Here is a 21,958-nt window from a genome sequence, read left to right on the forward strand (position 1 = left end):
GGATGTGAAAGGTTTAAACTGTAAATGTCATAATACAAGATGGCGGCCACAGTAATGGTCAGAGATTTAATGTATGGGGTCCACTGGAATAATCAGGAGGAGATTAATCAGATGCAGAATTATGTTTTAGGACAAACAGTTCAAAAGATATGCGCAAACAAAAAGTTAATTTTTGAACTGGTGGTGATGCAATAGAGTTTGGCTTAGAGACCCCAAAATGTGTCTGGTGGCTATTGATGCCCACCTCTATCAGTGTGCCAAATTTCATCATTTCCTATGTATGGTCCTATGGGTTGCCCTAGACTCTCATTGGGGAAGGATAATAATAATACTAACAGATCCAATAGGTGCCATAGCACCTTCAGTGCTTGGCCCCTAATTTAAGTACAAATTTTAAAAGTAATGTTTGATTAATTTTTTTATACTTGAGATATCATAGTATGAGCTTGTATAAATAGTATTGTATTCGTAGAAGTCACAAGTATAGACAAACAAGAATGTTCTTAAGCTAACAACACACAAACATTTATAATATTTCATGACTTTATTAAACACATCCCATTAAACATTCACAGTGGGTTGGAAAATGTATGTGAACCCCTAGGCTAATAATGTCAACAAAAGTTAATTAGATTCAGAAGTTGTCAAACCTGGCATCCAGTTAATACAAAAAGATTGGAGGTGTGGGTTAAAGCTACTTTGACTTATAAAAAGCACTCAAACATTTTGAGTTTGCTATTCACAAGAAGCATCTGCTGACGTGGACCAAGCCTCAGAAAAAAAAAAAAAGAGATCTCCAAAGACCTACAATCAAGAATTATTGCTTTACATGAAGCTGGAAAGGGTTACAAAGTTATCTCGATGAGCTTTGATATTCATCTGTCCACAGTTAGACAAATTGTCTATAAATGGAGAGGATTTAGTACTGTGGATACTCTCCCTAGAAGTGGCCATCCAGCCAAGATGACTCAAAGGGCACACCGCAGAATGCTCAAAAAAAAAGAAACCCTAGAGTGACAGCTAAAGACTTGAAGAAATAATTGGAACTAGTTAACATCTCTGTTCATGAGACTACAATATGGAAAACATTAAACAGGCATGGTGTCCACGGCAGGAGACGAAGAAAGTCACTGCTTTCCAACAAAAACATTGCTGCATGCCTGAAGTTTGCCAAAGACCTCCTTGACACTCCACAATGCTACTGGGAAAATGTTTTGCGGACTGATGAAACTAAGGTTGAATTGTTTGGGAAGAACACACATATGGCGTAAAAAGGGCACCGCATACCAATATGAAAACATCATCCCAACATGTGAAATATCCGTAATAAAGATGACAACAGCAGCACTAACAACTGCTTTATTGCTACTGATTAAAACTAAGACAATTTTTAAAATGTTAAAAATATTAATTGCATTTTATCCAGCTTATGGGGTTTTCTGTGTCACAGATACTACAAAATGGGAATTACTTTCATGAAAACATAAAAACACATGTTAGACCAACAGTATTCCCCCAAATGTTGTCCCAACTAGCCTAACAGAGTTTGGGCCTGAACAAACAATTTCATGTTAAAAATGTTTGCTGATTTGTGAGTTCCCAGTATGCATTACAACATGAATAAATTATGCGTTTAGTGTTACTAACTTTACAATTTCTTGGAAGACAATGATATTTGTGAAATGTTTCAATCAGGCTTCAGAACACCACTTTACTGAGACTGCACTGGTTAAGGTGTTAAATGATGTACTGTTGACTGTGGACTTTTTCAATGCTTCTGCTCCTCGATCTAAGTGCTGCTTTTGACACAATTGATCACACAGTTCTGCTCTTTCATTTAGAACATTGTGTAGGCATCCAAGGGAATGATTTGAAGTGGTTCCAATCTTATCTTAACTACAGAAGATTCTCAGTGAATATAGGTGCATTCTCATCTAGTGTAGCACTTGTGGAATTCCACAGGGCTCCATTCAGGCACCGATTTTATTTTCAATCTATATGCTCCCATTAAGCACGTTTTTTAAGAAATATGATATTTTGTTTCATTGTTATGTGGACGATACTCAAATCTATCTTCTGCTAAAACAAAACACAAATTGCTTAGACACTTTTCTAAACTGTCTATCTGATCTAAAGGCCTGGCTGTCCTTAAACTTTCTAAATTTAAATGAAAGTAAGACTGAGGTGATAGTATTTAGCCCCTCTGAGACACAAAAAACACCTAACATTGATTTTGGGCCTCTATCTCTGTATGTAAAACTGTGTGTAAAAAATGTGGGAGTTTATATGGCTAGTGAACTGAAATTTGACAAACAAGTCAGTTCTGTGGTCAAATCCAGCTTTTTCCAACTAAGATTGCTGGCAAAGATGAAGACCTTCCTGTCTTTTAAGAACTTTGAGAGGATTATCCATGCTTTTATCACATCTCGGCTCGATTATTGTAATTCACTTTACACAAGTATTAGTCAAGTTTCCCTTTCTAGGCTCCAAATGGTGCAAAACGCAGCAGCAAGTCTCCTAACTGGAGTTAAGAAGTATGAACATATCACACCAATGTTGATATCACTACACTGGCTGCCGGTATGCTAAAGAATTTAATTTAAAGTTCTATTAATGGTCTTTAAATCTCTCAATGGTCTGGCGCCATCCTATCTCACAGACCTCTTGTCAGAACATTGCTCAGGGAGATCTTTGAGATCTTTGAGATCTTCAAATCAAAGACATTTAGTAGTGCCAAGGACCAGATTAAAATTCAGAAGGGACCGAGCGTTTTCAGTAGCAGCCCCAAAACTCTGGAACGGTCTTCCTGTGAGTATCAGAACCGCATCAACCGTATCCAGTTTTAAATCACAACTTAAAACATATTTGTTTACTAAAGATTTTAATCAGTGAGGTGTTGGTTCTTTATTTGCCATTTTTTCTATGCCCTAGAGGTGTATTGCTGTGGATTGTTTATTCTGTTTATTTTATTTATGTACATTTTATTTAAGTTATAACTTTTATTTTATTATGTACAGCACACTGGTCAACAGCTGTTGTTTAGTTGTGCACTATAAATAAAGTGACATTGACATTATATGCTTATTATTTTCTTATTTTATTTTTTTGCTGTTTATTGATCTTATTTATGCATTTGTTGTTTTTTGTTTCCACTGTTGAGGTTTGTTGATTGTCACTGTTATTAAAGTTTGTGTGTTAAGGGTTGAGGTCTATTCTGTGTCTATTTCAAACAATTGTACGTACTGCCTTGCCTTGCAAGACATACCTCATTTCAGAGACAAAGACTGCAGTTAACTTCACGAAAAGAAAAATTGAAATGGTGAGAAAATAAAAATTCTCGGTTTGCAAATTGATAGTTGGCTGAACAAGAAAGTAGTAGTTCTCTCAACAAGAATTTTTACATTTAGTGAACAAAAAAAAATATAAACTGACTAAATAAAGCAATGTTACTGAGGACAATTATTTAGTCATTGAGAGAACTCAAAAATCATTCTGCATCATGTTGCCTTGATTTTTTAAGTTTGCTCAACCATTTTTTTTTACAGTGTTGAAATGGCATTGAATTTGGGTGTTGTGAGGTGATAAATGGCAATCACATGGCACAATACTAAAACAGTACACTAATGCGTAGTAGGCGATTATCTCTGGAATAGGACTGTATGAAAATATAAAGTGTGTTTGCCACTTGCTCGTGATCTTCAAAGAGCATCAAATGGAGATTAAATGATATGATTATATGCACTGTATACTAACTCAGAAGTTTAACTTTAGGTTAATTCAGGTATTGAACCCCACCTGTTTATATTTGATTGAGTCAAAGCTATGTTTCATATATGCTTGCGAAGCATTTGAGAGGAATGTTTGGGTTTCCTTTTTGGCAGATTTATATATATATATCATCATGACAGTAGCCTTTTGATTCTTAACCTACTTCAAATTCAGCTTTATATTTATGGACACATATTTATATACACAATAAAGACTTTTACTGCTTTGCCATTTTGTGCTTTTTCAATGTTTTTGATTTGACAACAAACTTTTTGTGGTTTCCATGTACATCAAAAGAAAATTTGTTACAAATAGGTATAAGCAGTATTTTACTATATAACTAGACAATTGTTCACCCAAATACTTTACTGGTAAATCAAATGAAACATGTCCAGATGACCAATTTACCCAAATGATATATATATATATATATATATATATATATATATATATATATATATATATATATATATATATATGCATTTTAAGCCTATAGGCTATTTAGAATTTTTTTTTCTGTATTGTGACATTGTTGTCATGAATGAAGCACATCCCCTTACACACAGCATTACTGTAATAAAGCATAAAGGGCAGGACAAAGAATATCATGATGCATAAATGCAATTTAAAAAAATAAAAAATAAATTACAAATAGAGTGGATGCAAAATCTATCTCCAAACACGCGTCCTCCTGAGACCAATCAGCATCCGTAGATCTCCTCTGCCTACACAGAGCTGAGTATTTGGACCAATCAGCACGAAGATATCTGCCCCGCCCCGCCCACTCTGAGCTGCACTGCAGATCGGGCAGAGACGGATGATGCAAAACTCTGCTGCGGCATAACATAGGCATATATTTTAGTGCTCTGCGTAAATTCAAAGTAAGTGTGCAATCCTTGGTCTTTGTGATGGTTACATGTTGAGAGTTTATACATAAATTGATTCAAAGTTGTAAACAACTTAGTGTGCGCATGCGCACTCACCGTGCAGACAGGAGCTACGTAGTTGTGTTGTAATATTTCTACTACAAATCATTTTCTGTAAGAAACATTTTATCTGTTTAAAGTATCATTACCTTAATTAGACTTAATATTGAGGAAAAACTAAATTATATTATTGGATTTAATTACACAAATTTAGATTGTTGCAATAGCATCTGTAGCTATAGTAATAATATCTAAATAAAATAAAATAAAATACACATCTCAAAGCGAACACACCAAAGGACTAATATTACTGCTTTAAAACTCAGTAGTAGGCTAAAATGACAGAATAACACTTGTGGTGCTAATTCTGTTATCTGTCCAATTATTTGCATTTCAAGCAAATTCTTTTTTAAATAATTGTAATTATTTTAAATTAGTTCAATTCTTTTAACCCCTTAAACTCTGGTGCATTTTTGGGCTTCTGCCTGCAATTTATCACACTCTGTGGACTAATTGCAAAAAATGTGTCTCATTTTTCAGAGAACCCCCCCCCAAATAAAATAAAAAAAGACTCCAGTTATTTATAAATATCATTGTATGTGTTTATAATCTTATGATAAACTGTAAGTAAAAAAAACTTTTTTTGTTGTTCTAAATTTGTAAACGTAATTCTTGTTCTCACTTTGAAAAGTCTCATTTTATTCCACTAGATGGTAGCAAGCACTAGGAATTTTTTTTCTCTCTATCACATTCCATTATAATATACAGATCTGAAATGTAGGTGGCGCTCTAGCGCATTTTAGCCCTACCAGATGTGCTCGTCCATAGACATTCAGTCTAATTTTCAGTTCAAGCACCACCCTCATTGTTTCATTGAATATCTCGGCCTCTGAGTGGACTAGAAGCTCAATATAGGTGTCATTAGAAAGCTGAGAACCCCTTTGAGATGATATAAAACATTTGATCATAAATAGCCGAAAACATTTTTTTTTTTTTTTAGGATTTGTTTAGCATGCTTTTCCCTCTGGATGGCATATTTTGTTCCGGACATCTAAGATATAACTTTGGATAATTCAGCCAAACAAGCTCAGAGACAAGTAAAAAATGGCTCATTTCTTAGAAAACTGCCAAAGGTAAAAGCAGATATAATGTTTTTGGATTCTTGGGACTTACAGCAGCAGTTATCGGAGCATAAAAGAGATGTTTGTATTTGACTTACAGAAATAATATTTTACTTTGTGATTCTTTTGAAAATCTTTCGTACTGTGGTATTAGGGCAACAAAATCTCTACTGTCACATTCCTGAGAATGAGAGCTTTCATTTGACATATGACTTGTCCATTTAGGTGCTATGTTAAAGACTTTTATTTTCATATAAATATTTCTACCCCATTACTTCTAGGGGCGCTAATTTGCGACGCAAATATTTTGAGACATACATAAATGCAGAAGTGAAGTTATCTCTCAAAAGTTCAGATTCTAAGCTTTCAAATGATACCTCATATGCCTGACTTATGTATACGGAGACTTTAACATTTTAAGCGTAATTTTTTCCGCAATATAGCGTTCCCCTTTGGACCCGCTGGCCTATATTTTAATTAAATGATGAATCATAAACAGCTTTCAGCCAGTTATATTAATTCAATAATGTTTTTTTCTCCCCAATTTGGAATGTCCAATTCCCAATGTGCTCTAAGTCCTCGTGGTGGCATAGTGACTCGCCTCAATATGGGTGGCGGAGGACAAATCACAGTTGCCTCCGCGTCTGAGACCGTCAATGCACTCATCTTATCACGTGGCTTGTTGAGTGCGTTACCACGGAGACATAGCGCATGTGGAGGCTTCACGCTATTCTCTGCGGCATCCACACACAACTCCCCACGCGCCCCACAGAGAGCGAGAACCACATTATAGCGACCACGAGGAGTTTACCCCATGTGATTCTACCCTCCCTAGCAACCGGGCCAATTTGGTTGCTTAGGAGACCTGGCTGGAGTCACTCAGCATATCCTGGATTAGCATATCCTGGATTCCAACTCGTGACTCCGGGTGTGGTAGTCAGCATCTTTACTTAATGAGCTACTTTAAAGAAGAAAAAAATGCTTTTACACCTAAAACATTTTTTTTTTAAATAGTTTTGCAGGTTTAACCTCTTTGCTGTGATTATTACAACTTTCTATAAATCATATTTATTATACTGTACACTCATGACAGTAAACCGAGTGTTGTGTTGATAATAAACAAGTTATTCTCAGAATCAAACACAGTCTTCTGTTAAAGGTGCACTCAGTAATTCTAATCCCAGTGGTGAATTCTCAGGCGGTTCTCAATTCTCAATTAATCTACAAACAAATAGAGAAAAACGAAAAGTTGATCCAGTCAGAATTTATTCCTTGATGCTTACAAGCAAAGTATGACAACTGTTTCACAAATCGCATGCCCAACTCCGAAGCAGCGCGTGATTCTGAGCTCCACCCTGTCAGGCCTTCAGAATTTCCACAGAATCCCTCAACAGTGCAAATGAATGGGCAACTAAAGTCAGATTGTCAGATTCATCAGCCAATCAGATTGATTTATTTGTTCTTGGATAATTTCCAAGAGGGAAATTCATTAGAAGAGCGACGGCAAATCTGGCTGACGCAAACTTTCTAAACTCCAAAGAGGCCAAATGGCTGAAAAACAGACCAAGAGAAAAAGGTCAGACGAATATTAACTAAAAAAGAAGAATTACGATAAGTCGAGGGCTAGGAACCGCGTCAACATCGGCGAGGCTTTTCAGCAGTGGAAAGACCTCCGATAGGTAAAAGGCTTTAAGACGGATGCAGAAGTTGCTCTTTTTCTTCTCGATAGGTAGGTAACATAAATGTTGCTATGTTTCACAGAACCCAAATATGCTGTTGTTGTGATGTTAGATTTAGTAGCAGGAGAGTTGTGAGTGTCTGAGCTGGTGTGTGTAAAACTGTCTCGTCTTCTCTGCAAGTTATCTTATCAGTAGCAACTTACTGAATTCGGGGGGCAGAGCTTCCAAAGGAGCACTGAAGGGAGGGGTGTGTTTGTTTTGGCAGTTGAGCACAATTATCAACAGTGTTTCTCAGAAATCACTGAGTGCACCTTTAAGTCTCTTAGTGAAAACACATTGTGGGGTAGTCAACCATTTTTATCACCTACAAGAGGTGTCTGGGGCAAGTAGTAGAAATGAGGTGTACTGTTTGATTATGGATTGACTGTAATTTGTTGCTAAGCCATAGAAAAAATCCCATATACTTTCACAGTACATTGAAGGAGGGACCTGAGCCATATCAAGGGAACCAGAAAATCATAGAGACTTTGGTCAGTAAGCAACCACTCTGAACACCCTAGCAACCTAATAGCAACACATTAACAACCTCTCAGAACACCTTAAAAAAAACATATACTAACACATAAACATCTTAGCATGGTGGTGGTGAGTTTTGCACAGGCAAGCACCACTCACTAGTTTATTAAGATGCCCTTGTACATTCATTAGTACCCTCACACATGCATAAAAAGTTAGCCAAAGAATATTAGTGGCAGCACATGATAATGGTTCGAATGCTCATTTTCTTGGTTTCAGTTGCATTTGCGTTTGAGGTTCAATTACTGAATGTGTTACTGAGACAATGACAAGCAAAGCCATCAACAACTCTTATATCATCTCTGGATCTATCTGGATAAAATGGATACCTTGTAAGAACAGGACACCAAACCCACCTTTTCTTTGGACTTTCATTTGACTCATTCTAACAGGCTGGACACTCTATAATAAAATGGTAAAGAAACCCCCAAATATTACCCAAATATTTCCCATAAATGAATTTCGCCATCTCCTCTCACAATCTCTATAAATATATATTCTAAAATAAATGCCAAAAAATTATATAAACACACACACACACACACACACACACACACACACACACATACAGACACACCAACCAACTAAGTTTACCCCACAAATTTTGCTTGAATTTTTTCTCATTGATAACACTTTACAATAAGGTTCTATTCGTTAACATTAGTGAATGCATTTGGTATTATTATATAAACAACATATTATTACTGCATTTATTAATCTTTGTTAATGTAAACTTATAAAAATATAATTTTTCATTGTTAGTTCATAATGCATTACCTATTGTTAACATATGCAACTTCTAATTTTAAAAATATATTACCATATGTTGAAATTAACATTAACCAAGATTAATAAGTACTGTAAATACTGTTCATTGTTAGTTCATGTTAACTAATGTAGTTAATGTAAACAAAAACAACCTTATTGTAAAGTGTTACGTTCTCATTTCTTACATTTTTGTGTTTCCTTCAAAATCGTGTAACATATTTATTTTCTAATTTGTTAATTTTACATGAACATTCTACCCCACCTTGTTGCATGAATGTTATACAGGTGCATCTCAATAAATTAGAATGTCGTGGAAAAGTTCATTTATTTCAGTAATTCAACTCAAATTGTAAAACTCGTGTATTAAATAAATTCAATGCACACAGACTGAAGTAGTTTAAGTCTTTGGTTCTTTTAATTGTGATGATTTTGGCTCACATTTAACAAAAACCCACCAATTCACTATCTCAACAAATTAGAATATGGTGACATGCCAATCAGCTTATCAACTCAAAACACCTGCAAATGTTTCCTGAGCCTTCAAAATGGTCTCTCAGTTTGGTTCACTAGGCTACACATTCATGGGGAAGACTGCTGATCTGACAGTTATCCAGAAGACAATCATTGACACCCTTCACAAGGAGGGTAAGCCACAAACATTCATTGCCAAAGAAGCTGGCTGTTCACAGTGTGCTGTATCCAAGCATATTAACAGAAAGTTGAGTGGAAGGAAAAAGTGTGGAAGAAAAAGATGCACAACCAACCGAGAGAACCGCAGCCTTATGATTGTCAAGCAAAATCGATTCAAGAATTTGGGTGAACTTCACAAGGAATGGACTGAGGCTGGGGTCAATGCATCAAGAGCCACCACACACAGACGTGTCAAGGAATTTGGCTACAGTTGTCGTATTCCTCTTGTTAAGCCACTCCTGAACCACAAACAACATCAGAGGCGTCTTACCTGGGCTAAGGAGAAGAAGAACTGGACTGTTGCCTAGTGGTCCAAAGTCCTCTTTTCAAATGAGAGCAAGTTTTGTATTTCATTTGGAAACCAAGGTCCTAGAGTCTGGAGGAAGGGTGGAGAAGCTCATGGCCCAAGTTGCTTGAAGTCCAGTGTTAAGTTTCCACAGTCTGTGATGATTTGGGGTGCAGTGTCACTGCACCCGTTTACCAAGAAATTTTGGAGCACTTCATGCTTCCTTCTGCTGACCAGCTTTTTAAAGATGCTGATTTCATTTTCCAGCAGGATTTGGCACCTGCCCACACTGCCAAAAGCACCAAAAGTTGGTTAAATGACCATGGTGTTGGTGTGCTTGACTGGCCAGCAAACTCACCAGACCTGAACCCCATAGAGAATCTATGGGGTATCGTCAAGAGGAAAATGAGAAACAAGAGACCAAAAAATGCAGATGAGCTGAAGGCCACTGTCAAAGAAACCTGGGCTTCCATACCACCTCAGCAGTGCCACAAACTGATCACCTCCATGCCACGCCGAATTGAGGCAGTAATTAAAGCAAAAGGAGCCCCTACCAAGTATTGAATACATATACAGTAAATGAACATACTTTCCAGAAGGCCAACAATTCACTAAAAATGTTTTTTTTATTGGTCTTATGATGTATTCTAATTTGTTGAGATAGTGAATTGGTGGATTTTTGTTAAATGTGAGCCAAAATCATCACAATTAAAAGAACCAAAGACTTAAACTACTTCAGTCTGTGTGCACTGAATTTATTTAATACACGAGTTTCACAATTTGAGTTGAATTACTGAAATAAATGAACATTTCCACGACATTCTAATTTATTGAGATGCACCTGTATGTTCAGTAAATAATTGTTATGTGGTATTAGCAAACTTCTGATTTGTATTATTTGTATGTGTTAGATGGTGGTTGGATGAATTTGCAACATTGCATTCGCAAAACAATTTGCAAACATAGGATATTCAAACATTCACAGTTTTATTTTTCAGCCACACCAGTGGTCCCAATGGAACTGACAGCTGTTTATTGGTTTTATGCTTATTTCAAGTAAAGGATCATCATGCTTTTTGACTTTGAGCTGATTGAAATAAAGTAAAAATGCATGATGATCCTTTACTGCTTATATCTGTTAATAAAGATAAAACACAATTCAATTAAATATTAAAACCACAGAGCACTAAAAATCTTTCTGCATACCAAACATATTCCAGCTGTGATTCAAATGATTATATGGCATGCCTTTCATGCACGCAAGGTAACTGATAAGATAACCAATATATCTATAAAGAGTATTTTTAATGCATATAAAAAACTATTAAAAGTAACTAAAAATAAAACTGCATATGTATGGTTAGTAATTCACATACTTTTCTGAACTTCCAAGGCTGTTCTATTTGATTGTTATACTAATTTCATCTTACCAATGCCCCTACCACCCATGCAGGTTATACAATACCTGAATGACTTGATTTCAAGAGCAGCTCATTTAGAAAAGGGGAAGAACACACTTACTAGACATAACTTACAACCTGGTGCACAAGTGATACATCCAGATGGAAAAGGGTAAGAAATCTATACCTTTATTTTTATTCAATCATGATTAATCTGTTAGATTTGGACTGGAAAATATTTGGTAACACTTCACATTAAGGTTCCTTTAGTAAAGGGTTTATAAAAGGGTTCATTAATAACTAATAACGCATCTACAAATGCATTATAAATCATTTATATGCCTTTATAACAACAAATACAAAGGGTGACTTTCATGCGTTGCCAAACAGTGAGCCTATTTTAACTCACATGTTATAAATGCTTAATAAAGTACTTATTAATACTTATTTTATACATTCATAATTCATGATTTTATTTGAGAAAATAAAAAGTGCTGTGTTTGTATTCATTACTCTAATATCTTGACTCATGTCACTTTGCTTGTCAAGTTTGTCACCAAAGTATGCTGTTACTCAGATTTGTAACCTATGTATTAAAGTTGGAATGTCCCAGCCAAACACCTTTCAGGTCTTCATGCTCATCCACAGCAATAATGTACACCCCTATAACTTTGATTTCTTTTGCTTATCAAAAATATACAGTACTGTGCGAAAGTTTTTGGCACATAAGATGTTTCACAAAAGCATTTTAAGATGGTTATTTATATCTTCAGCTTTAGTGTGTCAATAGGAAAAATAATGCTAGACTCCCAAACATTACTTTTACAAGTAGAAAAGATTAGAATAGAAGAACAGGGAGCCCTGCAACAGATGTCATGGCCCCCACAGAGCCCCCCACTGAACATCGAGTCAGTCTGAGATTACATAAAGAGACAGAAGCAATTGAGACAGTCTGAATAGATAGAAGAACTGTGGTGAATTCTCCAAGAAGCTTGGAACATCCTATCTGCCAACAACAAAGAAAAACTGTGTCCAGGTGTACCTAGGAGAATTGGGGATGTTTAAAGCAAAGGTGGTCACACCGAATATTGATTTAGCTTTTTTTATGTTTACTGGACTTTGTGTGACATTAAGTGATAAATGAAAACTATTTATGTCATTATTATAGAAGACATACTCACTATGCAACATTTTTCGCAAGTGCCTAAAACTTTTGCACAGTACTGTATATTCTTTATTTCCCTTTATTATATTGCTCATTTATGAATGAGTAACAATATCTGTACCTTGTAACATAAGTCTTAATGTAAGGTGGATTTACAAACTTATTTAGCAACCTTAAAAAAGGAACCATAATGCAAGATGGACAACCATGGCTGAGTTACCATGAGTTACCCATGAACCATTTACTGTATTAATGACTTACCAACATTTGTAAACTATGAAAGTGTACCTTAATGTAAAGTGGACACCTGTGAACAATTTATTAATGACATACTAACATTAATAAGCTATGAAAGTGTACTTTAATGTAAAGTGGACAACCGTGAACAATTTATTAATGACATACCAACATTAATAAGCTATGAAAGTGTACTTTAATGTAAAGTGGACAATCGTGAACAATTTATTAATGACATACCAACATTAATAAGCTATGAAAGTGTACCTTAATGTAAAGTGGACAACTGAGAGAATCAGAATAATTATACATTGCTGTAGAAGAGCATAAAAACCAGAAAAGTGTTTTTGCAGAAAACTGTTGGTAAGACACCACTTGGAGAAGCACCATTCATTTTGACATCAAAGTGATAAGGAAAGCCACAAAAAACATACGTAACACTTTTTGGGGGTTAGCTCAGCGAGTAAAGACGCTGACTACCACCCCTGGAGTCGTGAGTTCAAATCCAGGGCGTGCTGAGTGACTCCAGCCAGGTCTCCTAAGCAACCAAATTGGCCCGGTTGCTAGGGAGGGTAGAGTCACATGGGGTAACCTTCTCATGGTCGCTATAATGTGGTTCTCGCTCTCGGTGGGGTGCGTGGTGAGTTGTGCGTGAATGCCGCGGAGACATAGCGCCTGTGGAGGCTTCATGCTATTCTCTGCGGCATCCACGCACAACTCACCACGAGAAGGTTACCCCATGTGACTCTACCCTCCTTAGCAACCGGTCTAATTTGGTTGCTTAGGAGACCTGGCTGGAGACACTCAGCACGCCCTGGATTCGAACTCACGACTCCAGGGGTGGTAGTCAGCACTCCACAAGCCACGGGATAAGATGCGCAGATTGACGGTCTCAGACGTGGAGGCAACTGAGATTCATCCTCCGCCACTCATATTGAGGCGAGTCACTACACCACCGCAAGGACTTAGAGCACATTGGGAATTGGGCATTCCAAAAACAAAAAAAAAAACATAACACTTTTTAATCTAAAAATAGTAGTTTTTTTTTTTTTTTTTTTTGCTGCATCATGACATAAATCATAAATTAAGACATTTCATGATTTTTATTCAAATAAGTATTAATAAGTGCCTTTATTAAGCATTTTTAACGTGAGTTTAAACTGGCTCACTGTTTGGCAAGTATCGCATGAAAGTCACCCTTTTTATTCATGTTGTAATAACTGCATATAAATGATTTATAATGCATTTGTAGATGACTTATTAGTCATTAATGAACCCCTTTAAACCCTTTACAAAGGGAACCTTATGTAAAGTGTTACCAAGAATTAATTATACCCTTTTGGATGAACCACATACAACTGTTTAGCTGACTGTAAAAAGCATGCAATTTTCATATGATACTGCAAGTCAAACATTTGTCCAAATCATTATAAAATCACTGTTTATTTCGTATATGCACTCTACTGAGGCTAGTTATGCATTTTACAGTAATGTAATAGTAATAGTATAATAGTAATGCATTTTACAAATCTAACTGACCTACAACACAAGCTATGTTTGGAATATAATGCTTATTCTTAATTTTAATATTTCTGCAATATGAATATTATGCAGCATTATCCAGCATAACTGGTCACCAACATATGTTGTGTTTTTAACGCTGGTCCTTAACATCATGCTAGGGAATAGCGGCCAAAATTGTTGGTCGAATATGTCCAATGAACCAATTAAAAATCATTTTGCAAAAATGTACATATAGTAACGTGACTCAATGATACACGATTGAATGTAAATTAATATAAAAAAGATTGCAAGATTTTAATGTAAATTCTATTGATCCAAATTAATCACAATTACAATAGCAAGGGAAATCATAGACAATTAAGCTTATTGTGCAGCCCTAATGTTTATCACTCTTGTTAACTATTGTCTAAAGTGCCACAGGCCAACCTAAATTATTCATCAAATACATACTGATGATCTCTTTTGTTTGTATCTTTAAATGTACACAGCACAGAAGACAGCGCTGATTGTTTATGCCCACCAGAGTCCTGTATCATTCAACGCTGCTGTGCGGGATGCAGCCATTGAGGCTCTGACAGAACAAGGCTATAAAGTCCTAGTGTCGGACCTCTATGCTATGAACTTCAAAGCATCAGCTACTGCAGAGGACATTAAGGGTAATAATTGACTGTCTTCTAATAGTAAAATAGTGAAGATTTCACTCTTCAAATCGCTCTACAACTTGTATTGGAAGTACAAAAGTAGGGCAAATACAAAAGCTTTAAAGTCAGATCCATGAATATGATTTGCTACTTGCTATATAGCGCAACAGAGCCCACCCTTGGTTTTGGATGTATTTTTTCCATTCATCTTTTCCATAGGGATTTCATAAAAGTCTTCATAAAAGCTTTTTAAGCCATAAACCAAACCAACCTGCTCCGAGGTCAATCACAACATTACATACATTGATTTGAAGCAAAAGGTGATTTGGAAATCAGATAAAAAAAGTAAAATATACAAGACTGTGAACTTAACATTGTGAGTGAAGCATTGCAAATGGCATAATCGAATGAAAAACAATGTTAGCTCTGTCGATTTAACATGTTAATTCAGTGCGCATTATATAAAAAAATTATATGTAAAAAAAATAACGCATTTAATCAATCTCCGGAGCATAACAAGGAAGATTCCTGAGCAATTCAAGCTTGAAGACCACCTGTTTTCTTCAGGGGCCAGTAAGCGAAACTCCAGCTGTATAGGCAACGCGCAGCTTATACAGAGAACAAACCAACCCTTCAGCAGACAGCACAACGCGAGGACATGTTATTGTGTCAGAACATAGATTGATGGAGCGCAAATCAGAACTTAGGGATCTCAAGATGTGTTTTTCTAAGTGTTAAACTACATTTAACTTGCTAAAATGGTATGTTTATGACACGACGCAACCAAACTGAGACGCTCCAAAAGCATCCGTCTGATGCAGGTGTACATTGACGGGTCCTTAAGCAAGTCCTCATAATAAATTTCGGACTGACTGACAAATTCAATTGCAAAATGGATTGCTGTGAACTGTAGGCCAATGATTGGCTTATGTTCAATAATATGCAAATAAACAATACATTGGGCTCTAAAGCCACTTTTTGTATTGTTTATCAATGCTTAACTCCTCTGCCACAATAATATAATGCATTTTAATTATCTGAATATTATATATACTGTTTATTAAAAAATTATTTGTCATTATTTAAATATAAATATTTATAATTCTTTAATCATTATATATTTAATTATTATTATTTTTGGGACTTTCTCAGCAAATATTTATTATATGCGATTAATTGCGATTAATTTATCGGCATGCCATGTAATTAAAAGTGCTGTAAGTGATTTTTTTAATGGAAAAGTATGCAAAAAAATGTCCTACTCCCTTAAATATATTAATGAAATAAGTGTCCTGAGATATCTCACTGGTCTCTGTGACAGCTGTAGAGTTCTTAAACAGCAAACAAAAATGTGTCCGTGGACCATGAACATTGCCGCTTTTCACCTGTCAATCATTTTCTTATTCTCATAGTATAGTATTTGAAGCGGATCATTGAGGCTATGATTCATAATGTTTGTCAGCCGAGGGCTCTATTGTGCCACTGTTGAATTTGACAGCCACAGGAACAAACAACACTGCTCTTTTGCTTGGTTTTGGTCTCAAAATTAACTTTGGAGGGCGGGGTTTTGGAATGAGGGGGTGTGGTTAATTTAACGGCTCAGTCACGTGAAAGTTTCAGAACGCTAAAATCGCTTACAGCACCTTTAATTCCATTAAAAATTGTAATCGATTGCCAGCCCTAAACAATATATAAAACTATTGACTTAAAGTTGTTAATTATAAGTATACAAACAATATATTTAAAGTTTATTGCTAAATATCCAGCTATATACAAAAACATAAGTAGTTGAGAGTGTAGGGTGACCGACTTGATTTCGTCATTAACAGTGTGTCATGGAAGTGGGCGGTCCCAGTTGGATTGCCGAGACTCTCTGATTGGTGGATCTTTCAAATTAAGTTGAATTAATGCAGACTGATCGCTTCAACGGACGCATACTGTAGATCATCAGTTGACAACATCAGAGCTCACAGTAGGTCTGTCTGTAAAAGTTTATAAGTTATCGTTAATAATCAAATCCCCTAACATTTGTGATATTTTTACTTACGGAACTAGACTGTTGCCCTCTATTGCAAGTTGGTGGCAGGACATCCTCATTCTAGAGAGCATTTGATTGGACATATATGTGTATATACCCATGAGTGCAAGGTGAGTCATCAATAGTTTTCCCAGAAGAGAAAGACTGTACATTTTAAATGTGTAACTCTGCTAAATATTTATTTTGTCAATGCATAGGACTTCACTAGCTAGCATTAGATGACCTTAGAGCTGACAGACATGACCAAAAAGCCACAAAACTCAAATTCTGACATCATGAGGATACGTATTACTGTAACTAACCAGGTGATCTAAAGAACTCCGAGCACTTTGTGTACAATGAGGAGATGATTGTTGCATGGCAAGATGGTCGCCTAAGTGATGATGTCACAGAAGAACAAGAGAAGGTGAAACAGGCAGACCTGATCATCTTTCAGGTAAGATATCTCCCAAGTGCCACCAATAGACACATATCAGATTGTACATTTCGCTGCTTCCTTCCTGTCTGAAAGAAAGTATGATGTGTAATGTATTTGCAGTTCCCTCTCTACTGGTTTAATGTGCCTGCCATAATGAAGGGCTGGATAGACCGAGTCTTAATTCAGGGATTCGTCCTTCTCTATGCAGAGGATGTATGACAATGGCATGTTTAAGGTGTGAATCTTAAAATGAGCAGGAAATCAAATAGCCTTAAAGATCAAAATATTGTGTGTTGTGTCTTGATTAGATCTTAATTATTTTTTGGTGATTTATAGATGTATTTTTAACGATAATTTACGATTCACACCATAGGAAAAGAAGGCCATGCTTTCATTCACCACTGGTTCAATGGAGTCCATGTTTAAGCCTGATGGCATCCATGGAGACATCAATGTTATACTCTGGCCCTTGCAGGTGAGCTTTCTTCTGAAAAATTTCAAAGGAATAGTTCACCCAATAATAATCATTATTTATTCACCCATGTGTCGTTTCAAAGCCTGGATGCTATCAGTTTTGTGGAGCACAGAAGAAGTTTTGAGGGATCTTCATGCAGCTGTTTACCATACAACAACAGTTCTTAGTGACCAAAACTGTCAATCGCACGAAGGGACAAAAAGTGGCCAAAGTGGTAAGCGTTGTTGAGTGTATGGAGACATGGGTGAAATGTCCACAGAGGGGTGCCAAAAGCGAGTTGTTGCATATATATAACTGTACCCCCCAACCCCAACCCAAACGCTAAACCTAACCATCGGTGGAGTAAAAATGTAATGTTAGAGGGAAAAATGCAACCTCCCAATTGCTCATCACTGAATTTGTGAGAGCCCTTCTATCAAGGGGAGCCTACAAGGTTAGCCAAGCAATGCATATCACGGCGGTCCCATAGACATTCTATAGGCGGTACATTGGTGAGGAGACAAAGGTGGTTTTTTTTTTTAATGGATGCCTATGGAGGAGATGCTTCAGTGTGAGGTTGTTATCTTGGTATAGAAGATCTCTGGGGTCTCCCACTCTGCTGAAGCAATGCTCTTGATGTCGCGACACAGGGGAAATTAAACAAGCTGGAGCCGTTGCAAAATTGTTTGATGGGAAATGGCGCTTGTCAGTGAATGCGCATAATGTGTCCGATCATAGGGCACCGGAACTCTCGTAAATAACATGCCGACTTCCAGTATGATCATGTTGATAAGACTCAATGCAATGTTCTTTATTCTTACTTTTCTAAAGTAATACGATATCTGGGTGTTTCTTCAACTTTGAGCAGTTTCATGTCTCAGGGGTTGATTTTTATTCAAACAGATTTCAACTTTTTGTTATATGAAGGTCACATTAAAACTGAATGGGAAACTTTTTACTAGCCCTTCATCATTTGTTCTTTTTTTTTTCAAATGGCTTTTTTGTGTAGATTTTATTGTTTTAGCCTTGTCCCAGACCCAGACATTCAATAAAAAACTACAAAAATATAAAAATACAAACTATTACATGTTTAAAACTATGATAATCTAAACACAGAGTGAAATAAACATAAACCATTTCAATATTTAGTGTGAAAATTATTTTCCAATTATTTATTTTTTTAAATTACGACTGTCCACGACTATTTATGACCATTTCCACCACACCAAAGATCGTTGCCCATAATTATTATTTTTTAAAAGATAGTATACTTGTTTACTTCTTTGACAAAAGTTTCATTAAAGAGCATGCTTGAGATGAAATTTTAGACAAGTTATGTTAGCAGAAAAAGAAAATTCAAGGTAAATATTATTTGATAGCAGAGTATTTTTGTTGGGTATAAGTTTTTATTAAGCTGCAATTTTGTCAAACTATGCAAAAAATATGCAAATATTATTTAATTTTGTGTATTCAGGATGCATAAAATGTCAGCAATGAAAGTAGTCTAAGCAAGACAAAAACATTAAGAATGTAATTTCCGGGGGCCTGGGTAGCTCAGCGAGTATTGACGCTGACTATCACCCCTGGAGTCACGAGTTCAAATCCAGGGTGTGCTGAGTGACTCCAGCCAGGTCTCCTAAGCAACCAAATTGGCCCTGTTGCTAGGGAGGGTAAAGTCACATTGGGTAACCTCCTCGTGGTCGCGATTAGTGGTTCTCACTCTCAGTGGGGTGCGTGTTAAGTTGTGTGTGGATCACGAAGAGTAGCATGAGCCTCCACATGCTGTGAGTCTCTGTGATGTCATGCACGACGGGCCACGTGATAAGATGCGCGGATTGACGGTCTCAGAAGCGGAGGCAACTGAGACTGGTCCTCCACTACCCGGAATGAATTGAGTAACCGCGCTACCACGTGGACCTACTAAGTAGTAGGAATTGGACATTCCAAATTGGGGAGAAAAGGGGATAATAAAAAAAAGAAGAAATAAAAAGAATGTATTTCCCATCATCATCATTTCCACTACAGAATTCTGTTGAATACAATACAGAAGTTGAGATGCAGTGAAAATAACAAAAGTTGTGTTTTAACAAGTCTTTACTGTCTAGAAATCCACAGTGCTAAAATTTGAAGAAACTTACTGTATGTATTTTACTGAAAATCTTCCCATCCACTGTAGCTCTCAAATCTCATACAGTACATTATGCGTCCGGATGCATTCAAATAAGGTGCCAGTTCATAGGACAACTTTTATGGTATATTTGTCCTTTTTGGAGCTTGACAGAAATGATATCTATGAACTGCTGTTGTTTGGAAAAGAGTTGCATAAAGATTCTCCAAAATTCCCCTTTAGTGTTCCACAGAAAAAATGACAGCATATGGGTTTGGAACGACATTAAGACGAATCAATAATAATAGAATTTTCATTTTTAGGTGAACTATTCCTTTAAGAAAATTAATTTTGCAATTATCTGATGCAACTTATATCAGGTAGATTACAGATTATGTGTGTTTTTATCTACAGAATGGAGTGCTGCATTTCTGTGGGTTTCAGGTCCTCGCCCCCCAGATTGTCTGGTCTCCTACATACTCTTCTCCACCTGTAAGAACAGCCATGTTAGATGCATGGCAGGAAAGGTTGAACGGTCTGATGGTAGAAAAGCCTCTGTCCTTTGCTCCATCTGAATACTTTGACCTTAGTTTCCAAGGCGGCTTTCGTCTTCGACCGGAGGTTAAAGAGCAATTTGCTTCTCAGTCCTATGGCATTACCACAGGACACCATTTAGGCAAAATGATACCTCCAAACAACCAGACAAAAGCTAAACAAATGGATTAATCCACACCAGATACACATGCCTCATTCTATGTGGTTGTTATAGAAGAATGAAGGAGTTGTTGATGATATATAAATTACAATCATCCAAGAGCATTAACCATATGATCAATCAATCACACTTCAAACACACACTTTTCTGATATATTTGTATCTGTTATTTCTCTGTATAGATATAACCATCTAGGTGTTTTATTAAAATGATACGTTTTGCTTTACTTTTACTAATGCTTCAATGTTATCTAAGGCATATTTTCAGATGTTAACGATAAACTAATATTTAAAAATAAAGAAGTGTGATTTTAAAGGTTTTTTGTTTTGTTTTTAATTCCTAAAATAGATACTTGCTTTCTCTAACAGTATTGGTTTTTAAACACCTTAAAGGATTAGTTTACCCAAAAATGAAAATTCAGTCATTGTTTACTCACCCTTGTGTTATTATAACCCTGTATGACTTTCTTTCTTTTTCTTAACACAAAGGGAGAAATTGTGAAAAAATGTTTCACAGTTAGAAAATGGTCCACCACAGCAATAGTGACAAAAGAACACAACACAGCAGCACACAAAACAGAGAACAGAACTTACTAAACATGTCTGAAGAGATTGTAGTTGAAGAATAGATGCATTTCTATGCCCAGCCTTATTTTTTTAACCGGAGTCCTCAATCAAAGAAAGAGATGGAGTAGGTGGGAATGCCTGTCATCTCTTCTCCGTTCTGAACCATTAAGTATTTGTGACAGACCTGAAGAGAGTGAGACCGATGCAAAAACATTCGGAAGACTGTAACATTCTCTGCCAAAATCAAACAGTTTTAAACCAGCTCATGAGATGCTGGCTTTAATATACTGTGCAATGCCAAAAATAGAAAACAAGCAATTGATAGAATGTACCTTCGCACGTCACTGCTAGTTAGGATAAAAACACTGATTACCATAGAAAAGATTCCCTTTATCACATGTCGTTTGCCCTCAGTTTAGGACAAGGTGTGACTGTGGCTGCCTGTAGCCTCCTCTGTGTTTCTAATTGATTTCAGAGTACTCAGTTTAATAAACAAAATAAGGCTGGGCATAGAAATACATTAATTCTTCAACTAAAAACTCTTCAGACATGTTTAGTAAGTTCTGTTCTCTGTTTTGTGTGCAGCTGTGTTGTATTCTGTTGTCACTATCACTGTGGAAGACCTGTTTTTAGATAAACAAAACAGGTTTTTGCATGAACGCCCCAGTGTCACGAGGGGACCTTGTGAACTGTTACTCTCGTGCTCTATCATGAACGCGTATAGGAGATCAACGTTCAGTGATCATTTTCACGAAATAATACATTAAATTTAGGTTTGTTTCTCATCAAACCTTATCATATGCTTTCATAACAATTATGAGTCTCTTGGAATAATTTATTAGACTTCTGAATTATACGTTTGCATTCTTTTGAAGCTTG

The 21,958-nt window shown here is 36.2% G+C and overlaps 1 protein-coding gene across 1 annotated transcript; it reads left to right on the forward strand.

The window, feature by feature from the left end:
- The first annotated feature begins 6,727 nt into the window (after positions 1–6,727).
- On the forward strand, positions 6,728–20,810 carry LOC127454808 (NAD(P)H dehydrogenase [quinone] 1-like). Its single transcript, XM_051722241.1, is given in 8 exon segments — positions 6,728–8,485; positions 11,268–11,386; positions 14,629–14,796; positions 17,125–17,255; positions 17,358–17,444; positions 17,446–17,472; positions 17,611–17,712; positions 20,213–20,810. Coding segments are annotated over 7 exon segments (837 nt in total). The 5' UTR covers positions 6,728–8,485; positions 11,268–11,376; the 3' UTR covers positions 20,525–20,810.
- Positions 20,811–21,958: the final 1,148 nt, after the last annotated feature.

Source organism: Myxocyprinus asiaticus, chromosome 2 (assembly GCF_019703515.2).
Source record: "Myxocyprinus asiaticus isolate MX2 ecotype Aquarium Trade chromosome 2, UBuf_Myxa_2, whole genome shotgun sequence".
Classification (NCBI taxonomy): Eukaryota; Metazoa; Chordata; class Actinopteri; order Cypriniformes; family Catostomidae; genus Myxocyprinus; species Myxocyprinus asiaticus.